Here is a 15,110-nt window from a genome sequence, read left to right on the forward strand (position 1 = left end):
AGACGCATGTAAGAGATCCTCGGTCCCTTGAGACTCCTTCCACGCCCAGACCTCTGCAGGGATCGGCAACTTGCGTCACCAGCTCAGCCCGCCACCTCCTCTCAGGCCGATCGACACATGGTGGGAACGTGAGGGGGCGGGGCCAGACTCCGCGTCGCTGGGCCAATCGCCCGGCTGGAGGCGCCCAGCCAATGGCAGGGGCGCTCCAGGGCCTCGGGGGTGGGGCCCCAGAGAGGAACGGCGGCGTCGTAGGTCACTGGGCGGACCAGGGGCGGGGCCCGCGGGGCCGACGGGGGCGGAGCGGCGGAGGCCCGAGCACTCAGAGAGGTGATGGCGGCGGCTGTGGTGACGGCGGCAGCGGCGGCCCAGGCCTCGGCAGCCGGAGTGGATGGCGCCTCCTCCGTGCACTGGTTCCGCAAAGGGCTGCGGCTCCACGACAACCCTGCGCTGCTGGCGGCCGTGCGCGGGGCGCGCTGCGTACGCTGCGTTTACATCCTGGACCCTTGGTTCGCGGCCTCCTCCTCAGTGGGGATCAATCGATGGAGGTAAGGGGGCCCCAGAGCGGGGTCGTGGGCCCGGGGGAAGCGGCCTGGCCTCGAGGGCGCCCGGCGAACAGCCCGGGTCGCCCCCGCCCTACAGAGAGGGAGGCTCTGCCCCCCAGGCCCCACGGCCGAAAGACCCCGGCCTGAGGGAGGTGGGGACAGCGAGACGGAGCCGGGCCTCCAGAGGGGAGAAGCCGGGACGAGGGAAGCAATTAGTCATCTTAGTAATGGCCTGGGTGGGCCAGGGCTGGACCTCTGACAGAGCGCGTTCGCACTGTATTAGCCCCCTGGGGGCCTCACAGCATTCCTGTGGGACGGAGATCTTATTCCCCATTGTGCAGGTGGAACTCCTGAGGCCTAGAGACGCAGGGCTGGCCTGCCCAAGGACTTGAAGCCAGGGAGTGGCAGAGCAGGGACTCCTGGTCCTGGTCCAGGGCTCTTAGGGGTGTGCTCAGGGAGGGGAAGAAAGGAGATACTGGGATGTGAGGGCAGGGACGCGTTTCTGGGTTTCCGAGTCGGTAGCACAGCAGGTGCTTCTGGCATTCTTCAAGAAAAGAGCCTATTGCTGGGCTCCAGAAGGTCATCGCTAAGCTTCTGGTTTGTTTGAATCCATCCTTTCACCCATCCTCGTTTCCCTCCACCAAGACCTTCCTGCTTCTGGAGGTGCCTAGAGACCCTGGCTTAGCATTAGATAAGGCAGGTGTCGTCTCCCTCTTATTATGAAGACCCCAAGAGCTTGTCCAGTTAGAGGCACTTTGTGTCCTGAGCTAGAAAGTAGTACTTAAACCCATTTTGAAGAATTCCCTCAACCGCTAGCTTGAGGTTGAGCTTGCTAGGAAAAAAAAAGAGAGAGAGAGAGAGGAAGGAGGGAGGGAGGGAAGGAAAGAAGGAGAGAGAGAGAGAGAGAGAGAAAGAAAGAAAGAGGGACCAAAATATCACTTCCTTCCTTCTCTTCTCATGAGATTGATTTTAAGGGACAGTTGAGCCACTATAGATTAGAATTTTATCAACTGATGTGCTGAAGTTAGCGAGCAGGATAGCTGTGATATCAAGGAGATCCTTCTTTGATGATTCCCAGGAAATGCAGTTGACAGAATCATGGGAAAGGATTAACAGGTAGGTAGCTGATGTCTTTTCTCTGTAATCAGTGTTTAAAACCAAGGAGTTTTGAAACATCCTATACCCTTCTCTCTTTAAAACACCCCACAGCTGTCCTTTGATTTGTTTGCATTGTTCTGGGGGATGTTTGCTTGTGGCCATGTTGCATTGATGGGCAGTGTTATTCCCAGGCTACGGTGGCTATCAGTACACCATTCTTTTCCTCCCCGAGGTGTGTGCCCTGCTAGGAGAGTGAGTAGCCCAAGCAGTGGGTCTATTAAATGCCCCCTCCTGCCCCATTTATATAGAGAGAACAACTAAAGATAGTCCTGTGGAGAGCCTGCCCACACAGTTTTCAGGCTGCTCTATTGCTCTGCCTCTGCTCCAGTTTCTATAGATAGGAGGTTGGGTTTGACAAACATCTTCAAATGGCCATCCCTGGCATGGGCATTAAACCAAGCCTCAGACTTTGCCCTCTGTTTATGGCAGTGTGCCAATTAGAGCAGAGTAAATAAATCTGACTACTACTTGCTTGTTACGTTGTCATGAAAGAGGTTTTATTTTACCGGGGTTGGGGGGACATTGCATAGGACTGTCTACTCATTTGTGGTAGTGGAGATTAAAAATCAGCAAAACCTCTGTTGCTGATTAAACTCAGATTTGCTAGGAACTAGGTGTTTCTGGATTTTTGTGGGTCACTCTTTTGTGACAGTGCTTTTGAGCAAGTGAAGGAGAAAAGGAATGTGGCAGCTCAGATGCCTTAGTCAAATCCTGAAGTCAGAGGCCGTGTAGGAATGTAGATATTAATTGAACAATGATTTTAATGAGTGCCTAGTATCTGCCAGGCACTGATCTGGGTGTTGCTAGGGACACAGCAGTGAAGACGCAGTTGTGTCCAGAGCTCCTGGAGCCTACATTTTAGTGGAGGGAGACAAGTAAACAACCATAATTTAGTAGAACTGAGTGCCATGAAATAAATAAAATAGGGGGACGGACTAGAGCGGCATCAGTCTTGCTGCACATGGGAACCACTAAAGGATCTTTAAAAGATGCTTGGACTCCATCCTCCCCCAATTCTGATTTAATGGTTCTAGGTTATGGCCTGGGCATTAGAATTTTAAAAGCTCTCATGTGCAGTGAAGCCTGAGAAGCACTGGACTGGAGAACCCCAGACTTGAGCCTGACAGCTTGGGAAATGTGTTGCAGTGCTTTGTCAGGGAGGCTGATTAGCTTTGGCATTCAGAAGAAAGAGGTGAGGGGCCCCTGGGTGGCTCAGTCGTTAAGCGTCTGCCTTCGACTCAGGTCATGGTCCCAGGGTCCTGGGATCGAGCCCCGCATCGGGCTCCCTGCTCCGCGGGAAGCCTGCTTCTCCCTCTCCCACTCCCCCTGCTTGTGTTCCCTCTCTCGCTGTGTCTCTCTCTGTCAAATAAATAAATAAAATCTTAAAAAGAAGAAGAAGAAGAAGAAGAAGAAGAGGAAGAAAGAGGTGAAAAAACACAAAACAGATGGAATATGATAACTGCTCCTGGGCCTGGAAGCAGATATGCCACTTGCCACCCCCACCATGCTCTTTGCTCCCGCGATCAGATCCAGAGCAGAGCCGCAGACTGTTTTACACACTCAGTTGGGGGTTGGGGCAGTGACGGAGCCAGCTGTACCTCTGCATAATTACGGTCTGTGTAATCTTCCGCTGGCTGTTTCTGGATCTGGGAGTGACCTGGGACTGCTGTGCTGCAGCGTAACATCTTAGCTCTGCAGATACTTCAGTTGCTGCCTCTGAGAAGCCTCCCTAGAAAGGGTGGGCCGTGGGCCATCTGCAAGAGGTGGGGGGAATCAAGATCTCAGATGTCTGTTCTTCTCCTGCACGTCTTACACTAACTGCTGCACAGCATTTTTCAGCAGATGAATCAGATTAAAATAACCATAAATGGCACTTTCTAAGAGTCAAAGAGGACAGAGAAAGGCAACCAAGAAGTATGTATATTAGCAGAGCAGAAAGGCTGGCATACTCCTTGCCTTGGTGGTAGTGGGAAGCTGATGGACTAATTGTAGCTCAGTGAGCCTCAGGACTTTTTTGTCAAGCACTAGTTGGCTAAGCCCTTTGCCATTTTTCCCAGCCCCACCTTGCCCAGATTTGCTGCATGTGGAAGGAGGTACTGCAGTGAGAACCACCCGAGAAAGGGGGAGTGATCAGCTTCTAGATTTAAAAATGGGTACTCAAGGGGCGCCTGGGTGGCTTAGTCGTTAAGCGTCTGCCTTTGGCTCAGGTCATGATCCCAGGGTCCTGGGATTGAGCCCCACATCGGGCTCCCTGCTCTGCGGGAAACCTGCTTCTTCCTCTCCCACTTCCCCTGCTTGTGTTCCCTCTCTCGCTCTCTCTCTGTCAAATAAATAAATAAATAAATCTTAAAAATAAATAAATAAATAAAAATGGGTACTCAAGGGGCGCCTGCGTGGCTCAGTTGTTAAGCGTCTGCCTTCGGCTCAGGTCATGATCCCAGGGTCCTGGGATCGAGCCCCGCATCGGGCTCCCTGCTCCACGGGAAGCCTGCTTCTCCCTCTCCCACTCCGCCTGCTTCTGTTCCCTCTCTCGCTGTGTCTCTTTCTGTCAAATGAATAAATAAAATCTTTAAAAAATAAAAATAAAAATGGGTACTCAAAATGGGTTTTCATTGCCTTCCTCTTGCTCCTGCAACTTCGATTGGTGTTGGCAACAATTCAATGCGCCATTTATTTAAATCATTTTCTCCCTAGCTCTGTGCTGCACCTGCATTCAGGAGCTTCCAGGACAGGGACAGTTGGTAGAAATAAAATATCAGTCCATGTAGCTCAGAATTAATAAATGAGGTGAACTGGGAACTCCAGGATGCCTGGTGAGAACAATGTGTCTCTCATCCCGGTGCTGGGAGCTAATCATTATGAGACTGTCGATTTGGTTGGTTCATCCCTGGGACTTGGTCAGCAAGCAAGGGATTGAGAACTGTAGTCTACTGGGGGAGAAATCTGAGTTTCTCTGAGCTGTTCACACTGGTACCCAAGAGAGTCACTTCACTGTTCTGCTGCTGAGGAAATGTTTCCATGTGCCGAAAAGGGAGGAAAATCTTCATCTTTTTCTTTGAAATTAGGAAAGAATAAATATATTTTTAAGTGAATGATACTTAGAGATCAATCCCTGCTATGGATTGTGGGTTTGGGCCACCCTTTTCCATGGGGCTTATGCTCTCTTACTTAGGATAAATGAATTTCTATTAATATCCTATGTAGCCAGTCTGGGCAAGCCTATGATATCATCATATAATTAGATAACCTTGGCTTGATGCAGAGAGACTTGGTCAAGGGCAATCTGGATCCAAAAAAGAGTTCACTATCATCCCTCCTCCTGTTAACAACAAATAAAATATTCCTCAATGCAGAATCTGCCATCTGTAGGGAAGGTTTTCTCTAAAGATCTGCCTGTCTTATTCTGAAGGGCTAGCCTCATGGAGTGCCTGAATTACAGAGTCCTTTCTGTATTTTTGGAAATCCGTGTTTGGTCTTCTCCAGTGCTGTCCGCCTCTAGCTCCAGAGCACTTACATAATGTAATTCAGTTGCACATGTTGTCTAATCCTAAGGGTGAGCTTTAACTGCTCGCACAGGACCGTGTGCTCTGAATTTTGGCCATGTGAGCTCAGCTTGGAGCTGCCAAGGGTGAGCCGCCAGCCCCAAATGCCACCATCTCCAATGCCCAGGCCAGTTTTCTTTAGAGTCCACCCTCATTGGAGTAAAGAGAAACTGGCCATGTGGAGAGGAGTGTTCTAAGAGAGGGCAAAAGGCCCAAAATTCTCTCCAGTGAAAGAATGCATACCCCTGCCCCAGCAAGCATTTGCCCAGTAGTAATGCTGCTCCCTGTTTCTTTGGTGTAATGCAAAACTGTCACCTGGCAGGTGAGGTGCTATAGCAGTGGGTTCTCTTTCTCTGGCTGCCTGGCGGCTGGGGCTCCTGGGAGCCTGTTGCCTGTTATGGGGGCCATCCTTAAACCTCCTTCCTGGAAAAGCCCTATAGGGCTGGACTCAGGAGGTAAGTTGGAAGTAACAGAGCATATCTAGAGCATCAAAGAGGAGGCAGAAACCAGGATCTCAAAGAGAAAAATTTTAGTAGAAACAAATTAGAAGTAAAGAAAGGCAGCTTATAAACAGAAGCTAGAAGTGGAGTTCAGTTTTCTAGAATAGTGCTTGTGAAACTTCAGTGTGCAAAGGAATCACCAGAGGCTCTTGCTAAAATGCAGATTCTGATCCTGGAGGTCTGCGATTCTGCATTTCAACAAGCTTCTGGGTGATTCACAGCTGTTGAGCCTCAGAGGACCAAGGATCTAGGGCCAAAGGTGTTGGCTGCGGTTCCCCTTGACGGCTACGTCTTGGACAGCACAGCCTCAGTGCTCAGGCAGGAGGCCCTGCTCAAGAAGCAGTAGAGCCTGGTGGTTAAGAATGCAGATGCTGAGCCACACTGCCTGGTTTGAATTCTGGCCACTTATTAGCAAATTACTTAATCTGTGCCTTAGTTTCTGCATCTGTGAAATGGGAATAATCATAGTACCTACTTCACAGATCTGTTTGAGAAGGAAATGAGATAATGTATGTAAAATAAGTAGACCAGTGCTGGGTTCATTGCAAATGCTGATTAAATGTTAGTTGTTGCTGTTACCGTTACTTTCATTTGGTTGCGGAGTTCAGAGTCGGGCCTTCTGCTTCCTGCCTCAGCTGTAGACTTCTCTTGTCAAAGAAGAAAAGGGCTCTCGTGGGGTTATCTTACTTATCTTACTTCAGAGATGCTTAGTTCAGAATTTCTCCTTTTAGTAAATGAGGTCTAGAAATAAAGCTCTGGGGAGGCAGCTGGAGCCTAGCTTTCACGTTCACGTCAGCCTTATTTATAGCTTCAAACTGAAAACCTGTGCAGCCTGGTGGCCTGTGAGGGAGGAGGCCACCACCGTGCATGGCAGGGACATTCCTGAGAGCCTCAGATGGGGGACCCGGTGCCCTGAGGTGATGGAATTTAAGTTTCCAGTTACCTCTGGGCATTCTCCCCAGCAGGGCCCAGGTTTCAAGGTGGTAGAAGGCTGTTCACTGGGGCCTTTCTTCTTTTCCTCTTGAGAGGAACAGTGTGGCCTGGGAAGAGGCCAACACAAGTACAAGTGCGTCACTCCCAGCTTAGCTTTCCTTTTCTGAGGGTGTCAGTTTCTTAAAAACAAAAATTCACAGAGGCAGAGCTTGGGGTTTCGGAAAGCAATCGTCTCCCATCTCTGCCTCTCTCCCATCTCTGCCTCTCTCGGAGAGTCTCTGCAGGCTAGCAGGATGCTTTGGGCTGAGCGTGGGACTCAGCTCCTGCTGGAATGTGGGTCTGTAGCATTTGCTGCCCTGGGAGTGTCATGTTGTTGACGTCAGAGGCAGCAGCGGGGGACTGGTTCTGTTGGCAGCCTGGGAACAGGGGCTGCTCCTGTAAGCCAGCAGCAGTCAGGGGATGCAGTGTGCTGCAGAAGAGGCATGGGGCTTCATTGTGTTCAGAATAAAATCTCGTGATTTCCGTCATTGATGGAGATGGGTGGGAGATGGCAAAATGTAGGTAGCAGGGCTATCTGTGAACCAGGCTGGCCTGTCGGGGCTTGGTTCCTGACGAAGTTCCGAATGTCCACGGATTACCTATATTCAGGTTTGTGTTTGTCAGAGAGGGATTCCAAACACTTGAGGTCTGGCAGAATCTCAGCCCCTGGAGTCGTGTCTGGCGTGCCACTAAAAGGCTTTAAAGATGGGGCACAGCTTCCTATGGCAGCTTTGTTGCTTAATAATTACGATCTTAAGCAAATTAATTATCCTGTGTTTCATTTTCCTCATCTGTAAAATGAAGACAATATTTCCCTTCAAAATGTATTGAAAGAACTAAAAAGAAAACATGCTTAAAAAGCATAAACAGACAGATAATAACATTGATGACACTGTTTGCCTCTGGGGAGGGGAATTAAATTCCTGACGGATAAAGGGAAGACTTTTTACGAGGTACCTTTTTATAACTTGAATTTTAAATTACATAATTATCTGTTTAAAATGCTAATTTCATTTAATTTAAAAATAAAACACATGTTGGGATGCCTGGCTGGCTTAGTGGGTAGAGCATGCAACTCTTTTTTTTTTTTTTTTTTTTTTAGAGAGGGAGGGAAGTGAAGAGGGACAGAGGAAGAGAGACAGAGAATCTTTTTTTTTTTTTAAAGATTATTTATTTAACAGAGATAGAGAGAGAGCACAAGTAGGCAGAGCGGCAGACAGAGGGAGAGGGAGAAGCAGGCTCTCCGCCGAGCAGGGAGCCCGATGCAGGGCTCGATCCCAGGACCCTGGGATCACAACCCAAGCCGAAGGCAGCCGCTTAACCGACTGAGCCACTCAGGCGCCCCGAGAATCTTTTTTTTTAGGATTTTATTTATTTATTTGAGAGCAAGCGGGAGAGCACAAGAAAGAGCATGAGTGGAGAAGGGGGAGGGGTGCAGAGGGAGAGGCAGAAGCAGATTCCCTGCTGAGCAGGGAGCCTGACAGAGAGCTTGATCCCAGGACCCTGGGACCATCATCTGAGCCGAAGGCAGGCAGTTGACTGACTGAGCCACCCAGGCACCCTGAGAGAGAGAATCTTAAGCAGGCTCCGTGCTGGGCATGGGGCTCGACCTCACAGCCCTGAGATCATGACCTGAGCCAAAATCAAGAGTCAAGCACTTAACTGACTGAGCCACCGAAGCGCCCCCGAGCATGCGACTCTTGATTGGAGGTTATAAATTTGAGCCCCATGTTGGTTGTAGAGATTACTTAAAAATAAAATCTTTTAAAACAAACAAACAAACAAACAAACATATGTCAGGGGCACCTGGCTAGCTCAATCAGTAGAATGTGTGACTTTTGATCTCGGGGTTGTGAGTTCGAGCCCCACATGGGGTGTAGAGATTACTAAAAAAAATAAATAAACTTAAAAAAAAATTAAAAATAAAACACATGTCACAAAAATGTACTGATAGATTTCTCAGAGAGGTGGTTGTGCCTACCTGAGCAGTAAATAAATGTTTGTGGTCAAATAAAAATAAATAAAACACCGAAGGCATTCAGTGAATGCTGTTTCCTTCTCCACAGTGATCGGCTCTCAAGACTAGGTCTCTTGAGTATCTGGGGGTGCCCCCCCAGCCCGCCACCCCCAAAAGCATGTGAAGATATCCTATAGAGAAGTACCTTCTAAGGCCTTCTCCCTCTTGGGATGAGAATCTGGTGGCCAGAGCCCTGGAGAATGAGCCACCTGCCAAATGAAACCCTGGGAACTGGGGACCCAGCCCAGGCTGTGGGGCTGTGGCAGTAGACGTATGTGCAGCCCAAATCGTGAATAGAGAAAGGCAGGGTAGACAAGGTAGGTAGGATTTGCCAGCGCTATTGCAGTCTTGTTCCTCTCTAGTAGGACCTGAGGCTTCTATACCACGGTATTGCTTATGTTTTTCAGATGGCTTTCTCCCCTGTTCTCCCTTTTGATTTTCACAACAGCCTTGTGATAGGTGGATATTTACACACACTGCCTGAGGCTGAGAGGGAAGTGCCTTGCCTCAGATCACAGAAAAACCGCCAGAGTAGGAGCAGCTCACATTTTTTTTTTAAAGATTTTATTTATTTATTTATTTATTTATTTGAGAGAGAGTGAGAAACAGCATGAGAGGGGAAAGGGTCAGAGGGAAAAGCAGGCTTCCCGCTGAGCCGGGAGCCCGATGTGGGACTCGATCCCAGGACTCCGGGATCATAACCTGAGCCGAAGGCAGTCACTTAACCAACTGAGCCACCCAGGCGCCCAGGAGCAGCTCACATTTGTTCCAGGTTTTCTATATGTCAGACCCTGTACTAAATGTTTTTCATGCATTATTTGATTTTCTTTTCTTAGCAGTTCTAGGAGCTAGGTACTAACATCAACTCCATGTTACAGATTAGAAAGAAAAAAAAAACTAAACAGGTTAAGTAACTGCCTGAAGTCACACAGCTAGGAAGTGGCCAAGTCAGGATTTCAGTGGAGGCTGCGCTGATGCGCCACCACATCCTGGCTGGAGTGGAGTACTAATGGTGTACAGCGTCTCCCTGCTTTGTTAGGAAAAAGAGTGCCTCTTTCTTAACGTTACCCCTAAAAGGCCTGTGTGGGCTCTGCAGGTTCCTACTTCAGTCTCTGGAAGATTTGGATACAAGTTTAAGGAAACTGAACTCTCGCCTGTTTGTAGTCCGGGGACAGCCCGCTGACGTATTCCCAAGATTATTCAAGGTAAGTGTGCAGAGTCCTAGAGAAGACAGGGAGATTCTGTTCTCTAGACTTTCCCCGCAGACTGAATGAGGTGATATTCTGACTCAGAAACGGGAACCCGTCAGTGCTGGTCTCTAGAGAAGTTGGGAGCAAAGCCAATCAGTTTGCCGACAGAATGGAAACTGTGTTAAGGAAAAAATTCTGTGAAACCAGTGTCTTGTTGGAAAGTTCCCAGCTCAGTCCAGACGAGGGATGTGGCAAGTTATCCCACCCTGCATGGCATTGGCTTCCTCGGATGTTTCCTTGGCTCCAGCCAACAAGATTTATTAGGGCTCTTCCTATGCCAGGAGTTTGAGGACAAGTTTTCCTTTTTAGCACGGGGCGTTTCCTGTCTTGCTATGTGCTGTTTATTGGGGAAAAAATCAGTCTTTTTGAGGGAGCTCCGTGCTCCCGGGGCAAATGGTTGATAAAATCTTCACTTGGGTACCATGTAGGCCTCTGTCTATTCTATCAGGTAGCCAGCTCCCCCGCCCCCGCTCCAACCCCTTTCTTTATAAAGCAAAACTACTCGTGGACAGAGGGCTCTAGGACAGTCTCTCCTCATCCTCAGCAGTGCAGGGTCATTTTCATACCCCCTTCCACCCCAACTCCCTTCCCTACCCTTCCAGGGGGGGAAGACCAGAGGAAAGGTCTGCTGTCAAGGCAAGCAGCTTAGGAAATACCTCATCATTCACTCATCATTCACTTCACCTCCCCACACCCCCACACAGACACACACATATAAATCACACCATGTTGGAAATAGCTGGTGTTCACTGAGGACAGACTAGGAGTCAAGAGCCCTTCTAAGTAAATGCTTTACATATATTAATTTTCATAGCAGCCCCAGAGGTATGTGCTGCTATCCCTGTTCTACAGATGAGGGAACAATAACTTCGTGGTTGTGAAGCCGAGAGGTGATGATCGAAGATTTGAGCCCCGGCTCTCTGGCTCCAGATTTTGTGTCCTTAACCAGCACACCACAAAACACAGTGGCCTCTTCTCCTCTGCATTGTCTCCCCTCTCTCCCCCTAGCACCTCAGAGGCCAACCCAGCAATGGCCCAGAGGTACAGAGAGATCAGTCAGTCCTTTAGCATATAATAGTCCCCCTCTCCCCTTATCCGTCACCTGCTGTCAGCCTGCTGTCAGCCGTAGCCTGGAAGCAGATGATCCTCCTTCTGACAGAGTCAGTAGGTCATCGGTAGCTCAGCACCACATCGCAACACCTGCGTCCGTCCCCTCACTCACCTCCTCACGTAGGCATTATATCGTCTCACGTTATCACAGGAAGAAGGGACAGTGCAGTGTAAGGTACAGCAAGGGGTGTTTTACGACAGAGAACCACATTCACGTAAGTTTTATTACAGTGTATTTTATAGTTGTTCTATTTTATTATTAGTTACTCTTGTTAATCTGTTGTGCCTAACTTATAAATTAAACTTTATCCTAAGTAAGTATGTATAGGAAAAACCATAGCACTCTGTGTAGGGTTCAGTACTGTCTGCAGTTGCAGGCATCCACTGGTGGTCTTGGAACACATCCCTGCAGACAGGAGGCGACTACCATATATTTATTGAGCTTCTACTATGTCCTAGGCCCCCAGTGAGGTACTAGGATAATGATGAGACAGCATGGTTTCTGCTCTGAGAGCTCACACTCTTAATGGGGGAAACAGGCAAGTAATGGGCAACTTCACTGCCATATGATAAATGCTGTGATGGGAAAAGGGCAACGTGCAGGAAAATCCTGTTGAAAGAGAAGGTCAAGGAAAGCTTCTTGGAGAAAGTGGCATCTAATAATATTTTTTTTATTATTCACCAAGTTAATGTCATCTATATGAATTGCTAAGCATGGTACCTGGCTCATAGTAAGGGCTCAATAAATATTTAGTCCCGTTATCCTGGATGAGGGATAGCCAGCCCTGCTCAGGACCCACACCACAGGCAGGACTGAATTAGGTCCCGCATGACCAGGACATTTGCCCTAGGTGTTTAGAGTATTAAGGGGCTATGACCAGAGACTTTGGTTGGAATGCGGTTTTCTTCTTGCCAGTCATGTTCTAGGGCTTTCTGTGGGTTATCTGTACAACCTTTTACTGGGCCAGCTTTCTCCCAGCATTGCAAGGAAATCTAGAAAATTCTACTAGAAAAGACTAAAGGCTTGGAAAAGAATTCCCTTCTTTTTTAACATGTGGCCCTTCTGGTCTGATTTCTCTGACCTCTGGACTAAGGATTGCTCCTCCTTCCCCAGCTTTTCTGAGAGCTAGAGCCTATTAGCTCTATTTGCTACTGGCCTCAGGAGTGTTGCTGTGGAAACCATTAGGACACTTCACATAGCGCAAGTCTGCCAAGAAAACTAAGCCAGAAGTTTGTAGGGCTCTGAGGAGCTCTGGGAAAGGCATGCTGGGCAGGAGGGAGGCAGTGATCGTTTCCCCCACTGTCTGCACCAGTGAGTCAGTGCTTCTTTCTGGGACTAGGGGCTCCCCTGGGAGCATTGTATTTATAGCCTCCTGCTGCATTCTCCTACCCCAGGACACAGCAAATGTACAGGGCTACCCACCTCTCTCTTAATTCCACTAGCCTCGGGCTCCACTGTTGCCATGCTGGTGGCCTCACCTCAAAGGCCTGCTTTCCTCAACCCTTGGGAACCTCAGATTGTTTGCTTTCCAGTTCAAATCTTTGTCCCTAGTTTGTTATGCAGCCCATTCTGACAGGTCTCTAGACTCGTCTCTTCCTAGGAAGGAGCTGAGTCCTCAGCTGCATTCTTCTCCCCAAACAGTGTTTAGCATAACAGATTCTCTCCCCACAGGAATGGGGGGTGACCCGCTTGACCTTTGAATATGACTCCGAACCCTTTGGGAAAGAACGGGATGCAGCCATCATGAAGATGGCCAAGGAGGCCGGTGTGGAGGTGGTGACTGAGAACTCTCATACTCTCTATGACCTGGACAAGTAAGACATGGGTCCCAGGGGTCAGGTTGCCAATTGTGGGAGTTGGTGGTTTGGGCCCCTGCTGAGCAGAACTTTGGGAGATTTACCAATAGAGCCACCTGGCACATGAAGTATGGCATTTTCTAGAAGCTGGAGGGGAATGGGCCAGAGTTGGGGCCTGTGGAACAGATCACAAAGAGCTTTACCCGATTTGGGTGCAAAGAGGCTTACTAGGGCCGAGGGGTGAGAACAGTGAGGATCCCCATGCAAGATCTTCATAGATCTGCTCCTAATCTGCTGTCCTGTCCCCTCCTCATGCTTCCACTTCTGTCCTGCTCCTGAAAGGCTGTCTTCTGACCTCAGTGGACCCTGCCTGTTATGCCCTTCCCGACAGAGCTCTGTTCTCATAGGTCCTGTTTCTGTACCTAATACGGGTTCCCTGGGCTCCTCTGGCTATCTGGGTTTCCAGGCCATGCATTTAGATGTTGTGCAGGAGGCTCTAGAGCTCCCTGCAGGGGGCCCATCACTACAGAGCAGCCTCCTTCCCTAGGGACAGGCCTCTGCTTTCAGAGCGTCTAGGAGGAAACCCTCTCCTCCCCTTCCCTGGTAGAGCTGTCACCCTCCTGCTGCTGTTGCTGCCAAGCCGGCAGCCGTCACTGTTCCCTGCCCCCCTCTCCCAGACCCAGTGGTGGCTGCCAGGAGGCCAGGTCACACGTCTCTGCATGTGAGCTAGTTCTCCGGAGGAGCTGCTGGGTGTGGAGCTCCTCCTCCTGCCGCGTGCCAGAGGACGGGGAGGTGCTGCAGGGGCTGCAGCCAACCTTATATCCCCACAGGGAACTCACCCAGCCAGCCAGGTCTTGCGTAAGCTGCCGCTTGGCCAACAGGGAGAGCCCTGGGAATCTGGCTCCAGACCACCCCAAGGCATTCTATAGAAACGGCCTCGATTCTCCTCCTCAGTCCTGTATCTTCTTTTCTTACCTGAATGCGGCTCTGTTTCCCTTGATCATGAAAACAGATTTTGTAAGCTGCCAAACACCCTTTAAATAGTTGTTGCTATTAATCCCAGTCCCAGTCTCTGATCTAGGAAGGATAGGCTGTTCTCCACCTCTCTGTTCTAATAAATTGGGGCCAAGAAGGCAATGATTTTTCAACAAAGGAACTTGCTTGCAGTTCTTATCAAAGAACTTCCTGAAGGCTTACGCTGGGATAGAGAGGAAGGCGCCATGGGGATTCCCGTGACTTGGACACACAGGCTGAGTACCAAGAAGGCTAGTGGGGATTTTTCTGTGATTAGAGAGATATGGTCAGTCTCTGTCTTTAGGAGGCTCCACGTCGACACCAGGGAACCTGGAATTGAGTCCCAGCTTTGGCCCTGCCTTGCTCCATAACCTGAGGCACCTGCTCCAGCTCCCTGGGCTTCATTTTCCCTCTCGGTAAAATGGAGATGTAGCCTCCCTTGCCCCTTCGTTTCCACTTAGGGGTGGGACCCGTGAGTGGATGAGGAAAGCTACCCTCCAAGCCTTCAAAGTTTGGGCTCTTTTCTGGGCGGGCAGGGACCTGAAATGAAGGGCCTCGTGCATGACGTTAGGTGTGCTTTGGGATTCCCAGGATTATTGAGCTGAATGGGCAGAAGCCGCCCCTTACCTACAAGCGCTTTCAGGCCATCATCAGCCGCATGGAGCTGCCCAAGAAGCCCGTGGGCTCCGTGACGAGCCAGCAGATGGAGAGCTGCAGGGCCGACATCCAGGAGAACCATGATGACACCTATGGCGTGCCCTCCCTCGAGGAGTTGGGTGCGTACTTCCTGCCCAGAGCCCCCTTTTTTGTAAAATAACTAACCAGGTTTTTTCTGCTTTATCAAAGTGATGCATGTTATTATACCCGGTGTTGAAGATACAGTGAAACCAGAATGGGAATAACAATAACTATGACCCCGCCACCCAGAGATAGCCACTACTTATTTTGGAGCATGTCTTCCCAGTCTCTTTTCTGTTCCTACTCATGTACATAATGTTATGTTTCTAATTCCTGCTCCTGTTTTTGTACTTTTCTCTCTCAGAAGATACAGGCCCAGTATAGTGCTGGCATCAGTGGGCTCCTCAATACCAAGTTCACTAGTGTTGCTTCCACTGAGAGGGGGTCTGTCAGCCCCTCAGGTTACTGACTGAACCCTTTCTCCCCTTCCTCCCCACCCCCCATTTTTTGATCTGAATAAAGTTAGCCTT

General features: G+C 49.5%; 1 protein-coding gene across 3 annotated transcripts in view; it reads left to right on the top strand.

The window, feature by feature from the left end:
• The first annotated feature begins 286 nt into the window (after window positions 1-286).
• CRY2 (cryptochrome circadian regulator 2) overlaps window positions 287-15,110 on the top strand; it is a 34,999-nt gene continuing 20,175 nt past the window's right edge. For 2 of the 3 annotated variants that reach the window (XM_032413987.1, XM_032413988.1), the window contains exons 1-4: window positions 287-545; window positions 9,828-9,936; window positions 12,764-12,906; window positions 14,494-14,678. In XM_032413987.1, coding sequence (XP_032269878.1) covers window positions 331-545; window positions 9,828-9,936; window positions 12,764-12,906; window positions 14,494-14,678 — 652 coding nt within the window. In that variant the 5' untranslated portion in view covers window positions 287-330. Of the gene's footprint in view, window positions 546-597; window positions 1,659-9,827; window positions 9,937-12,763; window positions 12,907-14,493; window positions 14,679-15,110 lie in introns of those variants that run through there. The other variant, XM_032413989.1, reaches the window with a different exon arrangement.

The sequence above is a fragment of the Phoca vitulina genome, unplaced genomic scaffold (genome assembly GCF_004348235.1).
Source record: "Phoca vitulina isolate PV1807 unplaced genomic scaffold, GSC_HSeal_1.0 scaffold16, whole genome shotgun sequence".
Lineage (NCBI taxonomy): Eukaryota > Metazoa > Chordata > Mammalia > Carnivora > Phocidae > Phoca > Phoca vitulina.